This window comes from Gossypium raimondii, chromosome 6 (assembly GCF_025698545.1).
Source record: "Gossypium raimondii isolate GPD5lz chromosome 6, ASM2569854v1, whole genome shotgun sequence".
NCBI classification, from domain to species: Eukaryota; Viridiplantae; Streptophyta; class Magnoliopsida; order Malvales; family Malvaceae; genus Gossypium; species Gossypium raimondii.
In genome coordinates, this window is record NC_068570.1 from 60,111,943 (window position 1) to 60,139,161 (window position 27,219).

General features: G+C 33.2%; 5 protein-coding genes and 1 non-coding gene across 10 annotated transcripts; 2 read left to right on the forward strand and 4 right to left on the reverse strand.

Annotated features, from left to right (window-relative positions):
• Positions 1-1,440: 1,440 nt before the first annotated feature.
• Positions 1,441-3,956, forward strand: LOC105772179 (uncharacterized). The gene is made up of 6 exons (XM_012593489.2): positions 1,441-2,081; positions 2,513-2,624; positions 2,705-2,876; positions 2,948-3,135; positions 3,402-3,559; positions 3,657-3,956. The coding sequence occupies exons 1-5, from the start codon at positions 1,558-1,560 to the stop codon at positions 3,525-3,527; spliced, it is 1,122 nt and encodes a 373-aa protein (XP_012448943.1). The 5' UTR covers positions 1,441-1,557; the 3' UTR covers positions 3,528-3,559; positions 3,657-3,956.
• Positions 3,957-5,785: 1,829 nt separating this feature from the next.
• On the reverse strand, positions 5,786-8,696 carry LOC105772178 (cytochrome b561 and DOMON domain-containing protein At5g47530). Its single transcript, XM_012593488.2, has 3 exons — positions 7,960-8,696; positions 6,906-7,160; positions 5,786-6,260 (listed from the first exon to the last, which is right to left on the reverse strand). The coding sequence occupies exons 1-3, from the start codon at positions 8,581-8,583 to the stop codon at positions 5,925-5,927; spliced, it is 1,215 nt and encodes a 404-aa protein (XP_012448942.1). The 5' UTR covers positions 8,584-8,696; the 3' UTR covers positions 5,786-5,924.
• Positions 8,697-11,799: 3,103 nt separating this feature from the next.
• LOC105772180 (thymidine kinase a) lies at positions 11,800-14,412 on the forward strand. The gene is made up of 4 exons (XM_012593491.2): positions 11,800-12,320; positions 13,385-13,529; positions 13,624-13,745; positions 14,000-14,412. Exons 1-4 carry the CDS (start codon positions 11,947-11,949, stop codon positions 14,253-14,255), a joined length of 897 nt encoding a protein of 298 aa, XP_012448945.1. The 5' UTR covers positions 11,800-11,946; the 3' UTR covers positions 14,256-14,412.
• A 940-nt stretch (positions 14,413-15,352) lies between these two features.
• LOC128041988 (small nucleolar RNA SNORD96 family) lies at positions 15,353-15,445 on the reverse strand. Its single transcript, XR_008197196.1, has one exon. It is a non-coding gene; the product is annotated as a small nucleolar RNA SNORD96 family (small nucleolar RNA).
• A 1,366-nt stretch (positions 15,446-16,811) lies between these two features.
• LOC105772181 (uncharacterized) lies at positions 16,812-19,398 on the reverse strand. Of its 4 annotated transcripts, none has more exons than XR_001126621.2 (6): positions 19,201-19,396; positions 18,539-18,953; positions 18,288-18,434; positions 18,084-18,191; positions 17,718-17,817; positions 16,812-17,200 (listed from the first exon to the last, which is right to left on the reverse strand). XR_001126621.2 is itself a non-coding variant. In XM_012593494.2 (5 exons), exons 2-5 carry the CDS (start codon positions 18,885-18,887, stop codon positions 17,101-17,103), a joined length of 624 nt encoding a protein of 207 aa, XP_012448948.1. In that variant the 5' UTR covers positions 18,888-18,953; positions 19,201-19,398; the 3' UTR covers positions 16,812-17,100. The 4 variants fall into 4 exon arrangements, 2 of the variants coding, with proteins under 2 accessions (XP_012448948.1, XP_052488074.1); XR_001126620.2 differs by having other exon boundaries at positions 16,812-17,120; positions 19,201-19,395; XM_012593494.2 differs by lacking the exon at positions 17,718-17,817 and having other exon boundaries at positions 16,812-17,120; positions 19,201-19,398.
• Positions 19,399-22,316: 2,918 nt separating this feature from the next.
• On the reverse strand, positions 22,317-25,318 carry LOC105772177 (scarecrow-like protein 13). Of its 2 annotated transcripts, none has more exons than XM_012593485.2 (2): positions 25,163-25,318; positions 22,317-24,466 (listed from the first exon to the last, which is right to left on the reverse strand). In XM_012593485.2, the coding sequence occupies exon 2, from the start codon at positions 24,260-24,262 to the stop codon at positions 22,616-22,618; it is 1,647 nt and encodes a 548-aa protein (XP_012448939.1). In that variant the 5' UTR covers positions 24,263-24,466; positions 25,163-25,318; the 3' UTR covers positions 22,317-22,615. The 2 variants fall into 2 exon arrangements, with proteins under 2 accessions (XP_012448939.1, XP_012448941.1); XM_012593487.2 differs by having other exon boundaries at positions 25,200-25,285.
• Positions 25,319-27,219: the final 1,901 nt, after the last annotated feature.

Consider the following 27,219-nt stretch of genomic DNA (forward strand, 5'->3'; position numbering starts at 1 on the left):
ACTTTAGTCTGTCATGTTAAAGTAAAAAGATTGTACCATTAAAATTTAAGAATACTTCCTTTCTTTTCTTTTTCCTTGACAACTCAAATTCGAGATATTCATGCGATAGATACATATGTGTTTGCAATTTGACTCGTAATTTAAATATGCGTCATACCAAATTTGAGTTGTATTTTAAAGCTCAAGCTAATGGTGAGGTTGAAGGAAGAACATGGTTGACACAGTACTGATATATGGTAAAATTAACAGTTTCATCTATACTAATCATAAATAGTTAACTGGATTGGTGTTATGAGTTGACTCTATATTTATTTTTTATGCAATAAAATAATGTCTCGCTTTTTTACATATGATTTAAATTTTAAAATAATAAAATAGTTTTTAGAATTTCTTTTCACCCATGATGACAAATTTAATTTCAAAATTAGGTACATTTTTTTAATGATCTCATTATAAGTTATAGTCATATCAGTTATTTTGGACACGATACCTAAAATCACTCATAGCCCATCTTTAACCCATAAATAAGGGATAATGTGCATTAATACACTCGAACTCAGTTTCTCCTGCATTGGCAATAATATTTATACTAATCGAACTAAGACTCAATCATATAGCTTTCGCCTAGTTTTCAATTAACCATACGAGTAAAAATTTATTTTAGAATATCATTAATTCAAGTTTATGAAAATCTTTTAATAATTTGTCGATTTAAGTTTAATTATTAAAAAAAATCAAGAAATTAATTTCAAAATGTGCAAATACTAGAATCACTTCGTACGTTTAAAATAAGGGTAAATTGCGTCTAATGTAATTGAACTATTTAAAACTTTATATTTTAGTCATTTAACTTCAAAAAGTTACAAAATTTCCACTAAATTGTTTAAAATTTATCATTTAAATCACTGGATTATTAAAATTACCATTATATGGCCTTCTCCAATCGAAAGGGTAAACTTCCCATTCTCTTTTACAACTTAGTTTTTTTTTTCATGAAACAACTTTTAACGTTATGAATCTATGAACCAAAATTCGAATATATTTCTTCTCCGATCTCTAACACCAACCATCAGATCAACTTGGATCTAAAGTATATTCTTCCACTCATCGATGGGTACTATTCCATTGTATTGATCGTTGAATCGTGGCTCGAAGATTTCCAGCTAGACTTTAAAAAATACTTAACAATCTAACGACTTAAATGAAGACATTCAAATAATATAATAACTATTTTATAACATTTTAAAGTTAAGTGACCAAAATGTAAACTTATTAATAGTTCAATGGCATTGAATGTAATTTACCCGTCTTAACACTTCAAAGCGTCTATCATGAAGGGCAGGAGCGTCTTTTGGTATAAATTTAAACAAAAAGTAGATAAAGAGGGAGATTTTGGTCATTTTAATAAATATAAAGAGAGAGAGAATAGAGAAAGACAGAGCAGTTGGAGAGAGATAGAGACAAACAGAGAAGAGAGAAACGTTTGTTTGTCTTGTTTTTTTTTTTGGTTGGTTTGGTCGCAGTTAAAAAGGTTGTGTCATTATATGAAAGAAAACCATGGTGTCGGACCAAGAAATAGCAAGAGGTGTGGAGAACTTACTCCGGCAATCGGACCCTAGCGTCGCCACCAACTTAAACGGCGTCGTTCAACAGCTTGAAGCCAAGTTAGGTCTTGACCTTTCTCATAAAGCTGGTTTCATTAGGGACCAGATCAACCTCCTCCTCAGTCCACCACAAACCCAAGCTCAGCCACCTCCAAAGGACCATTTTAACCTCCAACACCACCCTCAATTCACTTCCCATCATCATCATCCCCAATTTCCTCCCCATTTTGCCCTTCAACATCACTCACAATTTCCTTCTCATGAACTCAACTTCCGTCAACCGCATCCTCCTCTCACAGCTCAACCACCGCCGCAGCTTCAGCCACAATTGCAGCGGCACCACCCCCATCACCGTCAGCACCATCACCACCAGCAGCAACCTCAACAGCTTCAGCAGCCCCAGCCGGTTGCCTCCAAAGCCGAAGTTTTCACTCAAAATGCCGCTACCATTGCCACTACCGAAGTCCCTAAAGAAAGGTTTACCGCCTTTTTCTCAATGCTTCGTCCTATTTTTCGGTTTTGCGTGTGGGGTTATGTAAAAAATAGGTTGATTTTTTAGGGTCTATTAATTAGGATTTTGGGGTTTTTGTTTTGTTTTTACAAAAAGGTTAGCCTTTTTTTGTAAGTTTTGTGCTACTGAATTTGGGTTTTCCTTCTCAAGAGTTTAGGATTGTTAGTGTAATTCCCCCCTTTTTAGGGATTTAGGGTTTATATTACCATGAAGGTAATGAGAAAATTCCAAAATATTTTTACCAATTTTACCCGTTCATAGTACTGATTTGGTGCACATTAGGGTTTATATTAGCTGAATATCCTGGTTTGTTGTTGGTTATGTTTCTTCAGGAATGTCGATGAAGCTTAATCGGTAGCTAACGTATTCGTCTTTCTTTTCGATATTGTTATCGCAGTGCTCCGGTTGGACCTAAAAGAAGAGGTGGATCAGGGGGTTTGAACAAAGTGTGTAGTGTTTCACCAGCACTTCAAGCCATTGTCGGCGAGCCAGCTTTGCCTAGGACTGAGGTTGATTTCTCCAAATTTATTACAGTATTTAGTTTTAATGTCTGAATGTTGCTATTCTTACATGCATCTGTTTGATTTAGATTGTCAAGCAGCTATGGGCATATATAAGGAAAAACAGCCTGCAAGATCCGAGTAACAAGAGAAAGATCATTTGCGATGATGCCTTACGTGTGGTGTTTGAGACAGACTGCACTGATATGTTCAAGATGAACAAGCTGCTGGCAAAACATATTACCCCCCTCGATCCTTCAAGTATGTTTCGATATCTGCAATATGTTTTTGTTCTATGACGAGTCGGTTAATAATTTTGCTAATCTTTGCAGAGGAATCGAGTCAAACTAGAAAAGGGAAGGTAAAAGTCGAGTCCACCACTGAAGGTGTTGAACCAGGGCCCAAACCTGTAATATTATCCGAGGCGCTTGCCAAGTTTTTGGGTACTGGAGGAAGAGAAATGCTAGCAACCGAGGCAGAAAATCGTGTTTGGGAGTACATAAAGGTTAATCGTTTGGAGGTATGTGGCTTGTACTTAAGTTTGTGCATCTCTTGATTAGTTATCGTGGCCGTGATTGAGGGTAAAATTCCCATGGAAGATCCTATATTAGGGGTCAGGTTGCATTTTGCCCCCTTTACTCAAAAAATGAGCCAGTTAGTCCCGATATGTTAGATCAAAAAGCAAACTGGTCCTTTTTGTTAAAACTTCTCATCCGTTAAAAACTGACTGTACTTCTACCCGAGATTGATTTTTTTTCTTCTCATGTTTCAACTGCATATTTATAGGATCCGTCGAATTCAATGGTGGTACTGTGTGATGCCAATCTTCGTGAACTTCTTGGATGCGAAAGCATATCAGTGATGGGCGTACGGGAGACGCTACTACGACATCATTTATTTAAGCAGTCTTAAGATCTCTGATATATATCTGCTAGTATTAACTGGTTAGTATCAACGCTCGAATAAGTTCATTATCATAGAATGCGATGCAAGCCCTTTTAATATCGTTCTGCCATTAATTCCCGAACTTGTTTCTCGCAGGTAGAACAAATAGTGACGGCCCTTTTCTCTTTTGTACGCGGTTCTTTTGTTATGTTGGTTCTTTTTGTGCATTCGAGTTCTTTAGATTCGAAAGCTTTAAAGCTAGTTTGCTTGTGTATGGTCGAAATGAAAATGTAGGATGGGGCTTATGATGGCAAGGATATTTTGTAGTTATGCCGTTAGCCCCGGAACCATCTAGGTGTACTTGTTTATTTTGTCATAGGACCGTCTTTTCCGATGCTAACCTCAAAACTAAACTGAAGTTGAAATGGAAATACAAGCTGGTTTAACTTATTACAATGACTGTATTCTGTATATGCATCCAGTTACATAGTTTCTAAGTGTTGGCTCTAAATTCAACTTGCTTTGTGTTTTTCTTTTTGGTGGCTGCAAGTTCACCAATTTAGGCAAAGACTATATATGCAGGATATTTCATCAGCTGTCAATATAGGCAAGGACTATAATATAAATATTAGAAAACTATCAAAAGAAAATTTTTTAGTGGAGCTGATATTAATTTGTATATTTTATGAGAGTTAAAATGCAATGGTACCATTGTATTAACTTATATTTTATGATTTTCAAAAGAATTAAATTAAAATTCTATATATATATATATATATTTTTTTTTTGCTATATAATAACTTAAAATTTTATAAAATATTTGGGCTTTAAAAATAATAATTTTTCATTTTAAGGAAGTTAGGGTCACTTTGCCTTTGGATGGTAAATTTATCGAGTTTAATATTTTATTTAAATCCTCTTAAATTTTAAACTTCGTGGATCAGTTCTAATGGAGTAATCAAATGAAATCTTTAAGCTTGATTTTGGCTCAAAATAAACTTGAATTATTCAAGTTCAGTTTGAATAGTTTTGTTTAGGGTAAATTATATCTCTAGTCACTGAATTATTAGTAAATTTATGTTTTGTCACTTAACTTTAAAAATTATAAAATGATCATTTAATTATTTAAAAGTTTTCATATAGGTCACTAAACTATTTGCAATTTTTGTTGAAGTCACCAAGTAGCTAAGGTTTTGTTTTGTTTTTTAATCCGTTCTCTCAATTTTGAGTTTGAGTAAATTGGCCCTTTTCAAAAAAAAAAAAAAGAGCAATTTAGTTCTTGTCAATTTTAAAATTAGTGATTAAGGACAATTAATAACAACATTACTATTTTTGATCCATTTTACATAATATTGATTGATATAATAACAAATTTGGCTTTCAGATTTACATATTTTGTTAATTTAGTCTGATTCTAGCAAATTAAACTAATTTAGCTCACAATATTTACACATTTTGTCAAATCAATCTTGATTTGAAAAAAATTATAGAAAATCTAAGAAATTTAAAAGAATATATAAAATTAATTTAAACTCCATAAAATATCTATGACGTATTAAAGGACCAATCATATTGTGCCATGTGTAATAAAAATATTTAATTTAATTTAAATTCTATTTTATTTTCTTTTAATTTTTATTAATTAAAAATTTTAATAAATTTAAATAATTAGTTAACCTTTTCAATTTTATTTCTTTATTTTTAATCTTTCTTCTTCTTATTCTTCTCCTAGCTTCATCACCATCGTCATTCACCATTATCACAGCGGAACTCCATTCAAGCAACCACTGCCATCGCCACTCAAGCTCCAACCCAACGTCATTCACACGCCTCCACCATCGCTATTTTATCATTTGGTGGAGGTGTGTGAACGACACTGGGTGGATCGACAACGGCCTAAATGGAGTTTGACATTGGTGATTGTGATAAAGCTAGGAGGAGGAGGAAAGAAGAAAGATTAAAAGGAAAGAAATAAAATGAAAAGGTTAATTAATTAATTAAATTTATTTATTTTTTAAATAATAAAAAAATAAAAGAAAGAAAAAATTAAATAAAATATATTTAACACATATGGCACAATATGATTTGGCAACTTTAATACGTTATATATATTTGACAGCTAAATTAGTTTAATTTGTTAGAATCAAGACTAAATTAATAAAATATGTAAAAGTTGAGGGCAAATTTATTATTACACCAATTAATATTATGTAGTTCATTTCCAAAATTAACAGAGGTTAAATTACTCTTGAGAGGGACTGATTTGCTCAAACTCGAAACTGAGAGGATCTGAAGAGGTAATGTAGAATAAAATAGAAATTAAACTATTACAAGAGTATCAAAAGAATAAGTCTCTACTTCTAAATTCTCTCTGAAAATCTCATACATACATAAATAATAACACTAACAGCAGAGGGTCCAACATCATGCCTGCTGTGTCCTAACACCATGGCCGTACACCCCATTTCCTTCACCACCATTAACGCCGCCATACGGCAGTTTCCCTTCACTTTCCGACCTTTTCCTCCTCACTGCGACGAACCATGTGTAAGCTTCCAACAAGACAGCAGTAGATGCCAAAGCCACGATGACACCAATGTAAGCATGCTTCCATTTCTTCTCAGGTTCCAATATGTCGAATCCTTTGAATATGTTGACCACACTGAGGATTATCACTGTGTATCCCACCAAATGATGATATATATTCCAGTACAATCTGTATTTATGCTCTGGTTTTGGCCTTACAAGCAATGCAAATACCTAAAAAAATTATCAGGAGTGAATTAAAAAAAATTATTTTTAGAGGACTAAAGTATAATTTTATCATAAATTAATCATTTTTTGTAGGAAACTAAAATAGCAAATCTCCATTTGGAGGGTCAAGCAATAGATTAAGAGTAAGGGTCAACATTCAATCGAATCGAGTCAAATTGTGAAAAAATTTCGACTTAATTGTATTGACAAGTCCAATTTTATCATCATAACTAGACTAAAAAAAATTTCAAGTTGAGTCAAGTCGAATAAATTTGTTCGAGTTAAATTTAAGAAAAATTAAATTGGATATATTGAAATCTTGCTAGCATATATATTTAATTTTTTAATAAATTTATTTTTTGAGTTTATAAATATTATAAATTTTGGAGAACAATATTTTATAAATATTTTTTGAGAAGGACTAATTTGCACATTTTCAAAACTGTTATCCAAGGGTATTTACATCAATTTGTTATTAGAGTTATTCGAATTATTCAAGTGATAGAATTCACCTCAACTCAAACTAGAAAAACCGAATTACTTATGCGAGTTGATTCGAATAACTAGATTCAACTAACTCGAAATTCATCAAAAAAATTAATTTTTTCAAATCGAATTAAATTTTGCTCACCACTATATATATGTGTTTACCTGAAGTGTTCCGAGGCTGAAAAGGATAATCCCAATGGTTCTATGAGCATCAAATTGAATACCAACGGATTCGCTACCGAGTTTAAGACCGGTACCCCAACCAGCAACCCCAACGACGTAAGCCGAGAATTGACACAAAACATGGAGATAAAACCAAGCTGGATCAGCAGATTTGAATACCTTCAAGTACCTTGCTATTATAGCACCCATAGGCATCAATATACCCCAACTCACTGTGTTCAACACTCCATGTATCTGTAATATTTTGATCATGTTTACAATTTGAAAAAAGGCATATATCAGATGGAGTTCTCAATATTTACAATTTTTTTTATTAATTTGACTTTTATTATTATTTTAGTTAATTTTGACCTTCATTTATAAAAAAGAAATATTCGAATAATATTTTTAAAATAAATATAGACTAAAATATTAATTTTAATAAGGTTGGTATGACAATTATGTGGCAGTCCACTTATATATCGTCTTGACATGACACAAATGATCTTATGTGTTATGTCAAAAAATAAATTAAAAATTATAAAATAATAAAAATTCAAAATTTAAAAAATTATAAAAACTCATAATTTTTTAAAAACATAGCATGAAGTAAATGTGAATGGTTATGTGGGCTACTATATTTAAAATTTGGGTAAACTACAATATAGGTTACCCAACTATGAAAAGTTACAAAATAGTCATCTAACTATTCAATTTTGTCCTTTTAAATCACCAACGGCTAACGTAAAAATGAAAACACCTAAAGATATAATATTGCTATGCGATAAAAAATAAAATTAGATAGTGGAGTGACCATTTTGTAATTTTTAATAGTTTGGATGATCAATAAAAAAAAGAAAGAAAGAGGTGACTACTAATGTAGTTTACACTTAAAAATTTAAAGTTTTAACCGGTATTTTAGTTAGAAAACAACAATTCAACTCCTTTTAAAAAGTTGAGGTGAAATTTAGCTCAAAAAATTAAAGACTAAATTGATAAAAGATATAAATGTTGATGACTAAAATTGAGAAAAAAATTAAAGCCATTCACTTACGTTTCTCTTTTTAAGCTTTGAACCACCACCATTACTTGTTCCAGCCTCACCAGAAACCAAATTCAAAGTACCCATGGATTGAACATTAGCACCAGAAGTAACATGCATTTGTGGGATATTTCCATTAAGGCCCCCTTCTTGCCAAACTTGATTCAACATGGTACCATTGTTCGAAAGACCCAAAGTCGCAAATATAATAATCTCATCGTTTTCATAACTTGCAGACAGATCAGACACATTGAAACTCAACTCACCTTCTTGCAACTGTGTTTGGTACTGTGTAATAGGCGATGTATAAACCCTCATAGTACCATTTGTTTGTTGATAAGCAACAAGTGCTTGTGACCCGACCATACCTGTTGATGTCGGGTTTATAGCCCATGCAACCCATCTAGATGATCCGATTCCACTATGCCTGTATGCTATTTCGAGCTTGCTTGATGAAGTATCATAGTTGAAATGAAGAAATGAGTTCAAAACAGGAAGATCAGAACATGTTTTGAAGACACGATTGTTGGGAAATGAATGCTTGGCACAGTTTTGGCCGTAGGATGATGATAAAAGGAAGCATGTAATGAGAGAAAGTGATAAAGTGAGCTTTAGGGTTAGTCGTCGTCCTCGCATGGTGATACAATGGGGAAATATTTTGGTTCTGATATATGATGTGAAAGTCTTTTCTTTGTGTTAATGGTGTTTCTCCAACAGGAATGGGGGGTGTTAATATAAGAGGGAGGGTATGTCGGTCGATGAACATGAATGAACGAGAAATTATATATATTGGGTTCTAGTTTCCTTGGAACATCTGTTTTCACTCTTACCAAACTTCCAACAACAATTATATGTTTTGGGATAAACTAATAATTAGTCCTTAAATTTAGTAAATTTTTTTAATTTAGTCCCTAAATTTGGATTTTTTTTAGGTGTGAAGACGTGACACTTTATTAAAGTATCATTTCGTCACTTAAAAATTTTAAAGATGATATAAAAACTAAAATTACAATTATATATACAAAGAAACGCGATACAATCTCAAAGTGTCGTAGTATCACACGTTAATAGAATCTAAATTTAGGGACCAAATTGAGAAAAGCTATCAAGTTTTGAGACTAACATGGACCAAAAAAATGTCAAATTCAAAAACTAAATGTTATTTTATTTTAGGATAAATATAAAACTATACATGAATTTTAATTTTGTGCGATTTTATACAAGAAATTTTGATTTGATTCGATTTTAAAAATTAATAACAATATTATTGAATTAACACTATTTTACATTAGATATCACGTACGAAACAATTATATTAATTCAATATGCAAATAAATGTAATATGTTTATTTTTTTTATATATGTACCAACCTTTAAATAGGAGGATAATATACTTTAATTCACTCGAACTCACGTCTTTCTATGCTGACAACAATATCAATGTTAGTCGAGTTAAAATCCAATCATATTTTAGTGCCTAATACTTTTATTATTAAAACCCAAAGTAGGTGGGTGGAGGGTTTAATTAATGGTTAAAGGGAAAAGGTGTGTTGAAACATTTGGACTGTATCTAAAACGAGTCAAAAGCATTTTGCAGGCTTTTTGTTGGCGGTGGGTTAGGTATTCTAAGGTTCTAGAGATGCTTTTTTGGGTTGGGTGTCAAAACGACCCTAACCAAACCTCACCGGCTCACCTGCACCACCACATCGTGGCACCACATGGCCATGCCATCAGCCAGCTACTTCGGTCAACGTAGGTCGAGTGGGACACCCACTCCAACACCCCAACCTTTTCTCTTATTTCATTCAATCTCTTTGTTAAACCAATTCAGAATTCAGTAGTTAAACCACAAAACTTGACACTACGTGATAATTCCTCTTTAGAACATATTACAACTATTCATGAGTCGAGTTACTCGTATAAATTTAAAAGTCTGTTTAAAATTTGAGAGAATTTGAAAAATAGTTTAAGCCCGTTTAAAATACGGATATCCTCTTCCAGAAATTTCCGTAGGAGGATCCAGGAAAACGCGTAGAAGTCCAAGAACGCCCTTTGCCTCCTTTACAGTACAATCTGCAATTTTATTGTCGTCTCTCAAAAGATGCAGGAATTTCACCTACCATTGTTTAAACACCCACCATGCATGAATCATTCGTAGTTGCTTGGATTTCCAGAACGTGAAGAAACCCATCAACTTTACCTCAACTCTTAATGCTTGTAATTAAACTAAAAGAAACTAGATTTGGAAGTTGATGAGATTGTGACTAACACAAACAATCTAAGGGGTCCATTTGTTGTTTACTAAAAAAGAGGTGACCAAAATTTGATGATTCATTGCATATATTTGCATTGGTGTTGGGTGTTTGTGCTTTTGACCTAATGAGATGAGTTGAATGGCTTTTCGTAGCAACCTTGTACACCCCAACATCCATTGATTGTAACCCTTCAACCACCCTTGTAATTTTTTATAATCTTTGGTTTGCTTGAATGGGTGCTTAGGTCAACGATTCCATTCTTCCCATAGAAGTTTACTATTTAGAGTTCGGGATTTAAACTTTACTGGCGGTAAAATTTCATTTTATTTTTGCTAGGTGATTGTGTACCACACACATAGTCCAATTTGACGACGTGTTTTCATTTCGTAAACTTCACGCGGTTCTTGATGGAGTCAAGAGATAAAACTTCGACCTCAAATTTTATCGAATATGTTGAGAAGTTTATATATCATGGATGTATGACACTTTAAAGATTTTTCTTAAAGAAAGCAAAAAAATCTATAAAAAACATAAATAATTATTACAACATATCATATCATGTCATGCATTTGCTAGGAGTCTTAGCATTTCTATTCATTTGCATTCCATGAGGTAAATATTTCTCATAGACATGTCTAACGCTCACATTTTGGATCAAGAGAACTGATGACCATGATGAGAATTACGGTGAGATTCGACCTGAGCTTGTAACTGAAGACTATGAGGAGGAATTAAACATAGTTGAAGTGGTCTCTAATCCAACTGACATAGCAACAAATCTAACTGTAAAAGTAGAAGTGACAGATGAGCTAACCACTAACATGGAGCTTAAACCGATAGTGAATGGAAGTGTAGAAGTGCCAATACACTTTCTGGCCATTGTAGAGAAAGTGCCAACCGAAGAATTCGGGGAGTTTCATTCATTCTCATTCGACAACGGTAGCAAGGCTCGGGCAACCGAAATTTCATACGACATGAAAGGGAGGAAGCTCGAGGCAATAATACCCCGAAAAACGATTTGGGGATGGCTTGAATTTGGTACCAAATGGCTTGTAATGTGGATGTTGCGCCGAACGAAAATAAGGCGACATCATTGGAATCGATCGAAGGGGCTGGTTCGTATACATCGATAGAGGAACAAACATTGGATCAAAGTGCCCATGTTGAATTTTTGATTTAGCATTTATTAAGAGTGTTAGCTCTAGGTATCGTAATAATATATATTGATAGTTTTCATATCAGATTGAATATTTTCAAAGCATAATTACCACATTTGACATTTTATAAAAGCATAGGTACCGAATAATACACAAATTGATAGTTCAAATATCATATCGGACATTTTCAAAGTACAAGTACTACATTAAATATTTTATAAAAAATAAAAATATTAAATAATACACAAATTAATAGTTTAAGTACCACATAAAATATTTTATAAAAGTATTTATCTCAAAATAAAATAAACTTGAAAGCAAGTTGGACCGAGCATTGACCCAACTTCGATTTTGAACGGGTCCAGAGTCTAACTTTTATGGGCCTAATAAACCGGTCCAAACCCTTTGAATGGTACTTTAGGCTTCGCCGGCGGTAGTCTGCTGACGTAAAGCGGAGTGTTAGGGCGGAGAATCAGATTCTATGTCACTTAAACGCTAAAACCCTAATTCTCTCTTAAACCCTAAAATTATTCATTGGAAGCGCCACTTGCCAAATTTCACTCTTTCAACATGCAAATGCCCTTGAGATGAGCCTCTCCATCTTCCCCACTTTTAGTATATCTCAAAAATCAATGTTACCCACTTCTATTTCAAGCATGAAATCCCTAATTTCCCCTCCCTTTTCTCCCTTAATTCTTCATTTCCCCAAAACCAAACCTTTTGCCTTCTTCTCTTTACCCTCAAAACCCCCCAATGTTTCGTACCCTAAATTTCTCCACGCAAAACCTTCAATGCCTTCGCCAAGATCCCCGATTTTTTCAATCCCGATTCGACAATCGCATATAGAGACACCCCAATCTTCTTTGCCGTGCGGTGAGGTCCACGTCATCGTCGGACCCATGTTTGCTGGCAAGACAACCACACTTCTCCACCGAATCCAAGCTGAAAGCAACAATGGCAGGTTCAAAGTTCAAAAAAATAAAAAAACCCTTATATTCCTTTCGCGGTTTTGTTTGTTCCATAGAGCTGGGTTAAATTCTGGTTTTAGATGTTGTATAAGTTAATGGTTTAGATAAAAAAGAATTGCTGTGATGAACCAGCTTTCAGGCTTGTCAGCTTATGCACTTCTCTTGCAACATTGTATATTCAGTGGGAGAATAATCCATTGCATAAATGGTTGTTAATTGGATGTGTTTTCAACCAATATCTGAAGATTTTAAGTTGTTGATATTGTGTGTGCAAAATTAAGGGTTATAAAACTTGCCCCTGTTTTAAAGGCATCCGAAAATCCTTTGTAGTACTCTTTGTTTTGATGTTGTGCTGAGAAACAGGGGCCTGTCGAAGTTTCTAAAACTTCATATCTCGATCTTAAGACTCGAGGATGGAAATTTTGTTAATGTAATTGTTAAGCTACAACGTAGGGAAGTCGTTATGAATCTTTTTGAGCGGGTCGGCTCTTGAGAGAGAGGTCTTTGAAATGTTGTCAGTTGAGCAGCCGATTGGACCCTTAAACAATGGAGATATTGTGAACGGGGCATCTATGCTCGGTTTTAGCCTCAGCTTTTCTCTCCTAATTCTGAGGAGAGCCCAACGGGTTCATGGAGTTTAGCATGAAGTGCTCCCTAAACTCTTTGAACCCTTTGACTCTCCTCGGTGTACAGGAGACAAAACCCCACCACAGGGACAGTACCTTCCATTAAGGGTCTGAGACTCTCACCTCAACAAATCTTAACCATTTTACTAACAGATTGTCTGTCCTTCACACCGAGCAAAGCCATTGTGTGAGTTGAGAAATGTACATAAATTTGGTGACCTTGTGACCTTTCAGTAGGTTGTATTCTATGTGCTGAAAAGTACCTGCTTCGTAAATGTTCGTGTTTTATTCATTGGATAGTTATCTTCAGCAAACTTACGTTGAGGTCACATGGCTTGTCGTTTGCGCTTCTGATACAATGATCTCTACTTGGTTTTCTTGTTAGACTCTCGTCTTGTTTAACCTGTCTATCTTTAAATTTGGCTATGCAGAACTGTGGCTGTAATAAAATCAAACAAGGATACAAGGTATGGATTGGATTCAATTGTGACACATGATGGCATGAAACTACCATGTTGGGCATTAGCAAATTTATCATCATTCAGACAAAAGATTGGCCCCGATGCTTATGATCAGGTTTGCATCTTTCTCCCGAGCTTCACGAGTGTTACGGGTCTATATGGGTATTTATTGTTGAACTTACTCATAAATGACCCAGTGCTTGTAACAGCTTGATGTCATTGGCATCGATGAAGCTCAATTCTTCGAAGACCTTTATGACTTCTGCTGTGAAGCTGCGGATCATGATTGCAAAACCGTGATAGTAGCCGGGCTGGATGGTGACTATTTAAGGTATTATTTTATCGGCTTACGTTTTCGAGATGCATTCATATAACACCCTCTTAGATAAAAATACCATGGAGGCTATTGTACTAGGTGTCAAATTGTATTTACTCCCTCTACATAGTTCACGTACGCATATTGGAGTTAATTTGTCCATTTTTTGAGTAGAAAAAGGCAAAATGCAATTCAACTCTTATTACAAGGGCTTACGAAGTATTTTTTTACCCATCCTCTTGTGATTTAAACCCAATTCTTGCAAGCAGAAGGAGCTTTGGATCGGTGCTCAATATCATTCCCCTTGCTAACTCCGTGACGAAGTTAACGGCTCGATGTGAGCTTTGCGGAAAACGAGCTTTCTTTACCTTAAGGAAGACCGATGAGACAGAAACGGAGTTGATTGGTGGAGCCGAAGTTTACATGCCGGTATGCCGACAGCACTATGTGGACGGGCAAGTTGTGATTGGAGCTGCAAGAAGTGTGTTGGAATCAAAGAAGCTTCAATGTGGGACTTGCGCATAGTTCTTTTGTTTATCCTTGTTTATGTGGCCCTTTAAAAAAAGGGTAATTGGTAACAATCTATGTATTGTGGATGTAAATGCAGTTTGGAAATTTGCATAATGTAGCTTTCATGACATTTTTATTTCTCTGTAATGAAAATGTGATTTCTTGTCCTTTACCTACTTGAAGGAACCAGCTTCCCCTGGGAATGGGTTAGGTCGGTCGTATAATTCAATTTTAAGTCCTTCATTGTCTTTTCTCCAAAGAGATTTTCAAGATTAATTCTAAATTTTGCTTTTACTTTAAAAACTATGAAATTTATTTTTTGATTTTTAATTCTTTTATTTTAAAAAATCAGTAACTTTTCAAACAAATAAACCAATCAAGATTTTTATACGATATTTTAAAATATACATTTTATTGAAATTTTATTATTTTAGAATAAAAAGAAAAGATAAATTTTAATTCAATTTAATAAATTATAGCTTTTAAGTTAGTTTCATTAAATAATTATTTTACGTTAAATAAAAAGTAAATTGATTAATTCTTTATTAATTTATTTTCAGGAGATACATGTAACATTCCATATATAACCATCCTACAAACAACACCATTTTTAACAATAAAATAAATATTTTATTAAATTAACCAATTTATTTTTGTTCCAATAAAAAACTTAAAATGTAAATTAATTTCTAAATTTCCAATACAAAAATATCCATGATAATTTCACCACCAATTTTCAAAATTGCAATTAATAATTTCTCAAATATTTTTATTTTCTTATCAATATTCTAAATTTCTTCCACAACAATAACAATTTTCGATTTTTCTTCCGCTCGTCAATTTCCAAAATTTTCTTCCTCAACCACAAGTTTGATTTCTCAATTTATCTTCCTCAACCCTAAATCATAGAGAGGCACGTCGGGGGAATCCAACAAGTAAAACTCCTGTAAGGCATTTCCATATGAAAAACCCTTTAAACAATTTCTAAAAAGACATTTAATTTAGTAATTTGAATAAAAAATTTTAATACGCGAAACCCTAATATAACCAGCGAAATCATTGCTGCTAAATGTGAGAAAAATAATAAGTGAAAAAAGCATTATAATTTGAAAAGGCCTCAGAATTGCAGAATAACATCAAGGCTTTATTTAAAGCCATTCAGTCCCGAAAGATGGTGTTTTTATAATTGCTTTCCTCATCAGCCACACTCTCAAAAATCCAAAGGAATAATATACATACACACAGAATAAGTACAATTAATTAGATCAGAAAAAAAAAAAAACTACGAGATCTAAAGGAAGCGTAAATAATAAATGTTCGTCTCATGGCCAGTCCCAAGAGGTAAAAGCAGCGACGCTGCTCCACAAGGCGATGGAATATGAGACAACTCGTCGACGGAGGAGCTCCACGAATGGAGGACCGTCAACGTCAACGAGCTTTTTTCTATGGCGTTATCTTCGAGATTTACAAACACAATATACGGTTTGCCCCGGTTTTATAGATAAGGATTTTGAATCCTCCGCCATATATACGATCAAATTGAACACCTAAAAATAAGAAAAGAAGAAGAAATTAATAGATTCAAAGTATTTGATCAGGGATTTTTAGACGAATTTGAAGCTTTGCTTGGAAGAATTGAGCGGTGAGTCGTAAAATGGGTGTTTCCAAGGTTAATTTATAGCGTGGCTCGCCGCCACTCGCTTTTGATGCTAGGGTTTTTGCATAGCGACATAAAGTATCAAGGCCCAACTAAAGGCCCAACAATTTTAACACTTGGAATTGCAAAGCTAAATTTTGAGAATGGCTTAATTACAGGATTAGCTCCAAATTAAATATTTTTTTCTCACTTAGATACTTAAAATTTCTTTTTTATTAAAACTGGTATATAAATTTTCAATTTTGTTTCATATTATTCTAAGAGTGTAAGATGTCCAATAGGAAACAAAAATTTAAGTACCTAGGCAGGAAAAACACTATAATTATTGGGCCAATTTTATATTTAAGCTTTTTGGAATTGAAGGGTTGAAAATAAAATATTAAATTTCTAAATTGAATTTATTTAAAGCCAAATTTAAATTATAAAACTTGTATACAATATGTTACTACACTTAAATACGAATAGGAGCACATTGCTTAATAAATGTAAATGTTGAATTTTGAAAAAATAAATATTTACACCCTTAATTTATTGTATTTTATGTTATTTGCCAATAAATTTAAATATTAAACAATATATTTTAATTCGAATATAAAAATAAAATATTTAGAAAATCCATAAAATTTAACAATACCCAAACTAGTAATAAAATTAATTAATTTACATTATAAATTTATTTGTTATTTGATAATACTATAATGTTATCTATAATTTACTTATTTTTCAATGCTCCTAATAAGAGGATTTATATATTTGATATAATTTTTTTCAAAGGGTTATTAAATAAGCCCTCAAACAAGCCCTAAGAGTTAGATTCAAGGACAAAATTTAAAATTTAAACAAATTACTTCTTTTTATCATAATCAAAATAAACTTGACTTGATCTATAATAAACGATGAAGAACATAAAAAAATGAGAAACCAAAACTTGTAGGATAGATTGATCCAAGTGATGGTAAAACAAGAGAGGTCATTGCACTGAAGATTGATCCAAATGAATGAAAAAAGTCACTAAAAATTTTGGTGGGGAGGGACCAAATCATATCATATCATATCATAAATATTTGTTAAAAACCCCTCCCCTTCACATGTTAAAAAAATCAAGTCCTAGCATAGGGCTCTTTTCATCACCACAAAATTCTATTCTAAACTACCCTGACCTTATTATGTACAGCAAGTTGTCAATATCATCTTCCTTTGCTATCATCCTTTTTCTCCACATCCTGCAGTCATAGCATACAAAATGCCCAAAAAAAAGGGTTTAGATCAATGCCGGTGTTGCCGAATCCCGTATAATCGTCATCTGTTATTAGGTTGAATATACATTGTATAATGAGCATTAGATAAGAACTTCAGTTTCATCCATTTCGATGTCACAAAGTAATATACAATGCAACAGCCAAAGAATCTCAACTATGGAAGAGAAACCAAAAGATATATAGCTAGGGTTAAAGTACCTGGGAGGTCCCTGTATTATAGGGACTGGATAAAATTAGCCCCTGAACTATTAAAAAGAATCAAATAAGTCCAAATTGTAAGAGTTAACATTTATTGTATAAAAAAATGTCTTGAAAATTATTTTTTTTCAATTGCATTAAACTCCAAACAAAAATTGCATTTACAGAACCATAAAAACTTTAAAATTATGAGCTCTGCTATACAATAAATGATATTTTTCAAATAGGAAATGTTAACTATATTCCAATTTGGACTTATTTGATTCTTTTTAATACTACAGTCTACAAGGATTAAATCAATCCATTTAATAGTAGAAGGACCTCTCAAGTACATTCATCTATAACTAGTGGAAATAAACTTACAAATTTTATATTGAAAGAATCTGGGGAGGAGCCAAAATAGGGTTGTGTATGACTGATTTGTATGTTCATCAATAGTTACACCAGACCAGAGATGTTCACCCTAAACATAATAATAGCAAAATTTGTCATTATCCTTCTCGAAAACTACTGTTGAACCAACTATTAGTTTATCTGAATGCCATCAAAAACGATAATTCTTACAAATATCGCTTCCAACTCTATGAATGTTAAATTGTAAGTTACATAATAGCAGCTCTAGAGATTGCATTACGAATCTAGGTTTTCTAAGAGCAAGCACTTTCAGCAAAGAACAATCGATTTCGTGTGATATGGTACAAACTAAAGAATATACGTACACATTCTTACCTTCTGTTATGCTTTGATGGCTTTGACTAAGAATCTCTTGCACAGCAGGATTTGTTGTTCGAGCAAGTCGTTTAATACGATTCAATCGCAATCCTTTTGAACTTAAACCTGAACACCATTTTTTTATATACAAACACAGAATCCGAAATTTGAGTAGTTCATTAATAAATGGTAATATAAAGTGATATGAATTTTTAAACTTACAATTGGAAGTTCCATTTTCCTTCATCAGCCCACCAATTGAAACCCCATCACCAACAGGATCATTTATTGCTCGAGCCAGATGTTTTATGCGATTCAAACGTACCTTTCCAGGTAAAATAGCTAACTTATGAGCAGGGACATCCAAACCTGTTGAAGTAAACCATAACAATGAACTAGTAAGAACATAATCACACTGTGTTTTATATCCTTTTTGAAGTTAACATTAATGGTTATTTTAAAGGGGAGCTGACTGTGGGAGTTTCCTGTATCGAGAATCAGTCTTTGTTGTTGTCCGTGATCCGTTCTTAGAAAAGCATCAGCAGCAACAGCAACATCAGCATTACACCGAGGACTAACATCCGAAACCGAAACACAAGTTAAAGCATTACTTAAAGGTAATTGAATTGGTGATATAGGAGGGTTTAATCGAGCCATTTCGGCTCTTTGTCTTCGCAATTGATAGTTCCTTCGACGTCTGGCTAAATGCTTTTCTTTTTCCTCAAGGCTCATTGATTGCCTTCTTTGCCTATCCCTTATACGACGACGTTCCCTCTCTAACTCCTTTCGTATCTCTGATCTGCTTGTTAATTCTTCCATCATCGTTTCACAGTAGAATTCGATTGAATCACACAATCTTCAGTTAATTAAAACATCCACTAGATTTTCCTGTAAAACAAATATTAAAATTTAAAAAAAAAAAAGCAATCAATGAGAATAATTATATATAAAATAAAAACAATTTCAAAATCGTGAGAAAGGAAAGCTAAATCTAATGATTAAACATTTTTTTTCCATAAAAAGCTGCAAACTTCTCTGATCTTATAAATGAATATTCCTCACATTCAAATCAAAACCATCACAAATTTTTTTATTAAAAAAAACAGTAATGGAAAATGAAGAGGAAAACCCTAACCTGGAGACGGTGGAATTGAACGTAGGATGAACAACAAATCTGGAAAATAAACAAATAAATCATAGACAAAGGCAAATGTAAGAACTGAAAACGAGATCGAATCGGTGCTTTTCTTTTCTCTTTTATTAATATAATTTTGGGCGAATTGAAACTGTTCCTTCTTCGTAAAATTAAAGCCCGTTATTCATTTTGATAATTTCATTTTAGGGAAAAATAATAATATTTATTTTACAATTTGAATTCGAGTCAATTTAATTTATTTTTAATTATATAATATTTGAATTATCTAATATTATTTCTTTTAACAACTTTAACCCTCAACATTTAGAAATTGTGTAATTTGATCCTTTTATCTTTCAATTTTACTTTTTTGACACTAAGTGTTAAATTGAAAAAAAACAAATTTCACAATGGATAAATGTTAAGAGTTAATTTAAAAAAATTAAGACTAATTTGACATAATATATAAATATTGAAAGCTTAAAATTACCATTATGCTAATTCAAAGTCAGCCACTTAATTACTGGTGACAAAAATAAATAAATAATTGAGTGATAATTTTGTAAATTTTCATAGTTGGGTGACTATAAGTATGATTTACCCTTTATATTTTTGGTTGATAGGGAACGATGGTATTGGTAGGTAGTATGTGTTTGACTTTCATAGGCGCCTTGTATTCACTTTTTGTTCTTTGTATGTTGCGCCAAAAGCCAATACGACAGCGTATTGGTAAACTTTCTGAATAACAAACAAAACCATGAGAAAATTATTTTTCATCACATCTTAAAAACAAAATAAATATAAATATTTTTTTTTCTAAAAAGTAATTCTATTTTTTCGAATATCATTTTCATGAAGCAAAGCTTGAATCCTAAATACGGAGAGTCCTCCCCTTATGATATTCGCCTAATCTTCTACGGTGTCGTTTTCCCGCTTATGTTTTGTCTATTATCTTTTTCCTCTTGAAAACTCTTTTCTAAGGAGTTTCTCGTAGAAACCTTTGTCCAAAAAAGGGAAGGATTCCCATTATCACAAAGAAAGAGGGGATTATAGTGCAATTTGCCCTTAAATTGCCACAATTGGTAAGGTTTCTTCTTTTATTATTATTGAATAAGTACACTTACTATTTTCGATATTCGTAATTCTTTATATGATTAATATCTTAATAATTTAATTGTACGATTAATATTTTAATGATTCAATTATTATGAAAATTTTTAAACTGATTCGATATCTTTATCATATTAATTTAAAATATTATATATATATATATGTGTGGTGTATGCGGAGTCGTTATATGCTGGACGAATGATTTCTCCACAATCATGATTGAGGAGGGGAGTGGTACTTTAGATCTGAGCGATTGGCAACGTGTAATCAAGAGCCGAGAGAGACGACTAGAGGTGCTCATGGGCCGGGCGGCCCGGCCCGATGGCCCGCCCGAAATATGGGAGGGTTTGGGTAAAAATATAGACCCGAAATATGGGCTTGGGTAAAAAAACGAGGCCCGTTTAGAAAACGGGCCGGGCCTCGGGTACAACTTTTTTGGCCCGGGCCCGGCTCGGCCCGATATAATAAATATTTTTATTTTAAAATTTTTTAATTTTTAAAATAAATTTTTGGTATTTTATTAAAAAATGGGCTGGGCCGGGCCGGGCCCGAGCTTATGATTTTTTCCCGGGCCGGCCCTGGGCAAAATTTCAGGCCCATATTTTGAGCTGGGCTAAAATTTTTATGGGCCCGGCCCATGGGGACGACAAGGTTTTTCTTCCTCTGGAGATGGGCATTTCAACGGTTTCTTTGATTTTCGAAATTGGGGCTCCACAAAGGTGACTAGGTTTTTCTTTCGTTTTTACTTTGGTTGTGGGTAGGATGTAGTAACTGTTATCTTTTTCTTGTTTAGGACTTTCTTTAGTTTTCTTAATTGCAGTCTGTTTATGTCATTGTGTATTATGTTGCCATTTCCAATTATATATAAGCCCAACTTTTATTCAAAAAAAATATTATATATATATTAATATTTATTGAACGGTTACGAGTTTTTTAACATGAAACAAATAGTTAAAAAAAATTTAATTTACATCAAATTTGACATACGTGATCTATATAAATGAAATATAAAATGTAACGGTTGGATAATTAAAATATCAACATACAGACTAGGGAAAACATTTAATTTTTTCGATTAGTTTTTTATTAATTTGACTTAATCGACCATAATCTACAAAAATTGACTCAACCAAATTAAAGCTCAATTATAAATAATTAGAAATACATTAAATTAAATCGATTTTTAGGTCAAATCGGTTAAAAAATTAAGAACAGTTAATCCACCGAAATAACTATCTAAATTGAATTTATAACCGAAAAAACCGCCAAATTAAAATCGATTAAGTCGATTTTCTCGATTTTAACCGAAAATTGCTCTCCCGTGCATATAAAGAGATACGAAAGAGTGTAAAACTATTTTCGTTTTATACAATGGATCTCTCCCCACGCATAACACACAAACACAATATTTGGGGCCCTTCTCCACCACTTACTAGATGAGATGACATTTATTTTTGTTGTTTCCATTGAAAGGAAACCATACAAACGCCTAATGGCGCTTAGGGATAGTCCCCAAAAAGGAAAAGTTGTTCCGAATACAAGACAAGACAAATACAGCTCAAAGCTAGGAACAACTACGATCGTGGTGCGATAGTTCCAACCCCAACATAAGGCTTTAGGTTTACCTATAACCAACCATAGAGTCCAAAACCATGACCATACAAAAACGGAAGGAAAAGGAGGAGATCAAGACCGCAACTACAGGCCTCAACAAGTGACTATGAGATGCCGTGTTCATGGTTTTAGGCCATCGAGGAGGAACCCGCAAAACCGTGCACGACCATGTAAGGATAGAGCCATACTCCAACGGAGCTCAACAACCTTTAGAGCTAGAGTCTAAAGCAATGGAAGCTGTGAAACATCACCAAATCCAACTGAGGTGGCCCGAGTCCGGTTCCCATACTGCTGATGGGTGCCATGACCAACTTAAAATTATAGAGCTGAGGAGGAGTCAGCGCAGAGAGAACCACTTGAAAAAGAGACAGAAAGGGAGTCTTTTGAGAAAATACCGAAAAAAAATTCGTCACTGTCATTTCCTATTAAAAACAGGTAATAGTATATGAATTGATTCACTGATTGATGTGAGCCAATATCCACAAAGTGACTAAAATCTGCTCAAAGCTGTTTCATAAGAAATGTACACTGAGATTTTTGCAATTCAGTCCCTTTGCCTAAAAAACCAACAAAAAGCTAAGCTCATATTTTTCTATAAATTTACAGCACACACCTAAAGGTTGATGCTATAAAATTAAGAAGAAAAAAAAAGGGTATTTGGGTAGAATTTACAGATTCCTCCATTCCTTTTTCACCTCCATGCAGAAGAGGTTGCCATGGCTCTGTTTATCCACCCAAGATAGAGAGACCCTTCTCTCTCTACAACTCTATAGTTGTTGTTATATTCTTTTAACATATCTCGTACCGCTGATGTGACCAAAGAACTCAACGGATATGGAGAAAAACCAGCCATCATAAATCTCGACCTCCATTTTCCGAGAAGTTCGTGTCTTTCCACCCTTTCTTGCCCTTCACAAGCAATCATATTCACAATATCCCGAGCCACGCAATGCTGTTCTGCACTGATCCTTTGCTTGTCGTCTCTTGGACAAGCTACGTCTATGGATTCGAACATAGCTGTGTAATAATTGAGTGTCTCGATGTACCGAGAAAAAAAGGGGGATGTGTTGGTGTTAGACTCTTGCTCAACAAGGGTGACGACTTTGGGGGACAAACTCTTCACCAATCTCAACAATCGGTCTCTGTGGTTCGAGATGGTTACGCTCTCGTCCGGCATGTGATGCAATACATAAGGGAAATTCACGGCTAGGGCTTCCCCAGGACGAATGTTGAGATTCTGTACTTGAATCTCGGAAGTAGACACGCTAGTATCATGAAACTCGAATGGCACTTTGTACGACTTAGCAAATTCCGATAGCTTCTGCCCCACAATACTAAGTCCGCCACCTCGAGCATGATTTGACTGAGAATCATCAATACCAGTAACACGGATAAATGGAGGCCCACCAGGGCGTTTTGAAAGAGCTGCAATAAGGTACATCCATTGGGTACCCTGTGCTATTTGGAAATCAATGATATGAATTCTCTGCTCGTATTCCATGACTTCCTTGATGACAGCATTAGCTGATGTGTATGCAAACTTCCAGTACGGGCAGATTCGAAAGAGAATATGCATGTAAGACATTAGTTCCGAGCTTGTCGGTTCTTGACATTTTAAGGCTTTGTAGATATTACTCCCCGATGATTCCAACCTTGCTCTAAGCCCTTCAAGAACATAAGCACCCAATCGTTGGAGTGGTTCCCCAGATACAGAAACCATTTTCTCCAACACATGCATTAAACCTGCCACTCTCGACTTGTCATTGTCGTAAAGCGCTTGACCACAAGCAATAAGCACCTCCTTCAAGTCTAATCTAGGAATCATGTCCACCAGTTGCTCGTGGTTCAAGCCTGCCATTGAAGCAGCTTGGTGAGCTCCACTAGTAAAGCAACAATTGCAGCTGTCTATAATATCCGATTCAGGCCCCAACAACGAGACTTCCAGCTCTCGTAACTTGTGCTTCAATCCATTGCTATCATCAACAACAGAAGATCCACTGAACGGTGATCCATGTGTATTGTCGGGGGAATGATGAGGATCAGACATCCACGATTGAGAACCTTGTGGAGAGAAAGGACTCCTGCTCGACGAGACACTTATAGCAGAAGGGGAATCATAAGCAACGATACTAGCAGCCGCCGTGGATGATTCCAGAGTAAAAATCTGGTCATTGTAGGCTTGATAGGACACACTGGGTCCTTGACTGCCGATATCCGAACATGCATTGTTCTCTAATATCTGAATATGAGGCAAACAAAATTGATCAACATCCTTAACAGGTTGGTGATACAACCTGTGGATATTGACCCGAGTTTGGTGTTTCTGAGACGTTTGCATCTAAACCGAACCCTGCTTGTCAATAAAGCAGTCGATTTTCGATAGAATTCGTTGATAATACTAGTAACACCTTCGTCTTCTAACAGCAAACAATCACTCGATCAAGCAAAATCACTCGTTAACCAAAAACAGAATAGATTAAGCAAATCTCCATGAATGAATTAACCCAGTTTGATCCTCAGCATCAATTTTGACAATCACAATCTGTTTTAAAGAAATCCAAGAAAAATAAAAGAGATTAGATTATGTAACTAAAAAGGGGGTAAAAAGTCAGAGAAAAACCAAGCAATAAAAAAAAAAAAGAAAAAAGGAAGCCATAGCTAACAAGCAATCTATATACAAGAGCGATCAGCTCCAAGATTCATTATTCATTTAAATCTAACATATAGAAATGCTTTTTTTAATTATTATTATGGGATGCTTGTAAAGCTAAAGCAAATACTTCATATATCATAAAAAAATGCCAGAATTTCATTTTCTAAGCTACCAAAAGTACCAAAAAAAAAAGTTGTTGATATGATTGTCATAAAAACACAAATACACACACAAAAGAAAAACCATTTTGATTATTTTAGAGCTAACCCAAATTCCCAAATCATAAATTATGAACAAAAACGAACCATAAGCTTCAAATTGAACTTAAACAAAAAAAAAAAAAGGTTGGTGATATGATATCATCAGAAACATAAATACAAAAAAAAAAAACAACAACAACATTTTTATTAATTTTAGAGCTAACCCATATTCCCAAATCATAAATTATGAACAAAAAACGAAACATAAACTCCAAATTGAGCTCAAAGAACAATGATTTTTCAACCCCACAACTTATCATCAGCCATAGATAACCAAAAACAAAGGGATTAAAACGATGAACCGAAGAGTAAATAATTAGCATACCTTAGTCAAAAAACAGCAGCTCTTTTCTTTTTTTTACCTTTTAATTTCTTCTTCAACAACCGTCAAAGCCCTTTTTTGTGTCTCTGATCTAAAGATGATGGCTGCTTTTGATTTTCGTTCCGGTCACTGGAAAATTAATGGTGGAACCTGTATTATTTTTATATATATAGTCGTGAGTGTGATGAATTTACCAATAAACGCCCTTGGTAATCTTTTGTATTTACACGAATGCCACTCCGAAAATTCTAAAAGAGGGCGTAAAACAAAAAAATCTTTACTCGCTCACAACGTGTGGACCGCCGTGTGCGCTCTCGGCACCAAACCGAGTGTGAGACTTAATTCAATTTAGTCCCTCTATTATTAATTAAAAATTTTAAATAAGATTAAATTAAAATAAAGTCAATTTAAAAAAAATTAAACTGGAAATGAAAAAATAATAATATTTAAGATATCTTTTTGTACAATAAATTTTAATTTTGTTAAATGGACTTATTTAATTATTTTTAATTTTGTAAGGATTAAATTGATGATTAATTTAGTCTAGTCCTTGTAATACACAAACTTTCATAAGAGAGTAATCGGTTTAATATGTGAGTTCAGTTAGTTTTTTTTTTCAAATCAAATTAATCGATTTTAACATGAAATAACGGACCCTACCGACTTTAATTAAGAAAGTCAACCAAACTGAACTGACATTGACTCAATTGATCTCTTCAATTAACCGTTCCAAAATTTTTGGGTTGGTTTAGTTGTATTGAATTAATATATTTAATATATTATAAATAACTAAAAATAATATAAGGTAAGTTAGTTTTTTCGATCAATTTGATTTTGGCAAAGGTCAAAATTAACTAAGCCATCCCACCGGACTAAGGGTGGGTTTGGATAAACGTACTGCCCGTCCAAACTCACTGTAAATTATAATCAAATTGAGTTGGATTTATATTAAGATTATTCGATTTTTTTTATTTGGATCAATATCACATGTCTAATTTAATATATATATATATATATATAAATTAAAATCTGTTTTCAGTCATTAAAATAATAAAATTAGTAATATATTTATTGTAAATAATAGAATAATGTGAGTGCAAAATAAGTCAAGTTTTCCCCCATTTTTAATTTTCAACTTCGAAGATATACAACAATTAATTGGCTTGAGATAGGAAAAGGCTTCGAATTTGATGGCCTTTTTTAATTCTAGAAGACGACTTTATTATTTAAATATGCTTCAACGTGGAAAATAAATTTTCACTTTTTATTTACTACTCTGTTAATTTAGCACCGTCCAATTTAAAGAAAAAAACTACAATTTAAGTGAATCGACCCAGTTCATACGGTTCTCGGTTAAATAAATTATTAAAAAATAAATATAATTGTTAAAATAATTTTAAAAAAAAACGGTTCAACCACACTACGAATCAAATGGTCTAATATCTTTTTTTAAATTGGATTGAACGGTCAGTCCAATTCAGCTAACAGTGGTAAAGACATGTAATGGGAAATTACCAATTCAATCCGTTCAAAAATGATAAAATTATATTTTAACCTCTTAAAAATTTATAATTAATTTACAAATATTAAAATATTGATAAATAAATTTTAATTCAATTCACATTTTATTGTTTCAATAATAATCTCATCTACTTCAATGATTAGGGTTATATGTATAATATAATTTTTTTCAATTTTAATAGCATAAATTTTGACTTTTTTGCTTGTGTTGACAATTGATGTTAAAATTATTTTAGCAATTGATATTAAAATTAAAATGAAATACCTAACTTTTAATTTATTTCTTGAATATTATATAAGAATAGGGGAGTTAGTAGGGTCTCGACCCTCTCTAAAATAAAAATTTTCCATCTAGTCTCTTTAAGATTTTAAAAATTTAAATTAGTAAACGTAAAATCACACTTTGACTCCTTAAAAATGATAAAATTTTGATTCAATTATTTAAAATTATAATCATATAAATTAAATTATATTTTTATTATTATAAAAAATATAATTTAATTTCGATCTCTCAAAAAAAATTTTGACTTCATCCCGGA

Excerpts from the sequence above, each read along its gene's own strand:
- LOC105772179 (XM_012593489.2), top strand. The coding sequence starts at position 1,558 with ATGGTGTCGGACCAAGAAATAGCAAGAGGTGTGGAGAACTTACTCCGG. Across the intron at positions 2,625-2,704 it reads CAGCTTTGCCTAGGACTGAG|ATTGTCAAGCAGCTATGGGC; the intron begins GTTGATTTCTCC and ends TGTTTGATTTAG. Across the intron at positions 3,136-3,401 it reads TAAAGGTTAATCGTTTGGAG|GATCCGTCGAATTCAATGGT; the intron begins GTATGTGGCTTG and ends GCATATTTATAG.
- LOC105772178 (XM_012593488.2), bottom strand. The coding sequence starts at position 8,583 with ATGCGAGGACGACGACTAACCCTAAAGCTCACTTTATCACTTTCTCTC. Across the intron at positions 7,161-7,959 it reads CAAAGCTTAAAAAGAGAAAC|ATACATGGAGTGTTGAACAC; the intron begins GTAAGTGAATGG and ends AAAATATTACAG. Across the intron at positions 6,261-6,905 it reads TCAGCCTCGGAACACTTCAG|GTATTTGCATTGCTTGTAAG; the intron begins GTAAACACATAT and ends TAATTTTTTTAG.
- LOC105772180 (XM_012593491.2), top strand. The coding sequence starts at position 11,947 with ATGAGCCTCTCCATCTTCCCCACTTTTAGTATATCTCAAAAATCAATG. Across the intron at positions 13,530-13,623 it reads GCCCCGATGCTTATGATCAG|CTTGATGTCATTGGCATCGA; the intron begins GTTTGCATCTTT and ends TGCTTGTAACAG. Across the intron at positions 13,746-13,999 it reads CTGGATGGTGACTATTTAAG|AAGGAGCTTTGGATCGGTGC; the intron begins GTATTATTTTAT and ends TCTTGCAAGCAG.
- LOC105772181 (XM_012593494.2), bottom strand. The coding sequence starts at position 18,887 with ATGATGGAAGAATTAACAAGCAGATCAGAGATACGAAAGGAGTTAGAG. Across the intron at positions 18,435-18,538 it reads CGATACAGGAAACTCCCACA|GTTTGGATGTCCCTGCTCAT; the intron begins GTCAGCTCCCCT and ends TTACTTCAACAG. Across the intron at positions 18,192-18,287 it reads GGAAAATGGAACTTCCAATT|GTTTAAGTTCAAAAGGATTG; the intron begins GTAAGTTTAAAA and ends AATGGTGTTCAG.
- LOC105772177 (XM_012593485.2), bottom strand. The coding sequence starts at position 24,262 with ATGCAAACGTCTCAGAAACACCAAACTCGGGTCAATATCCACAGGTTG.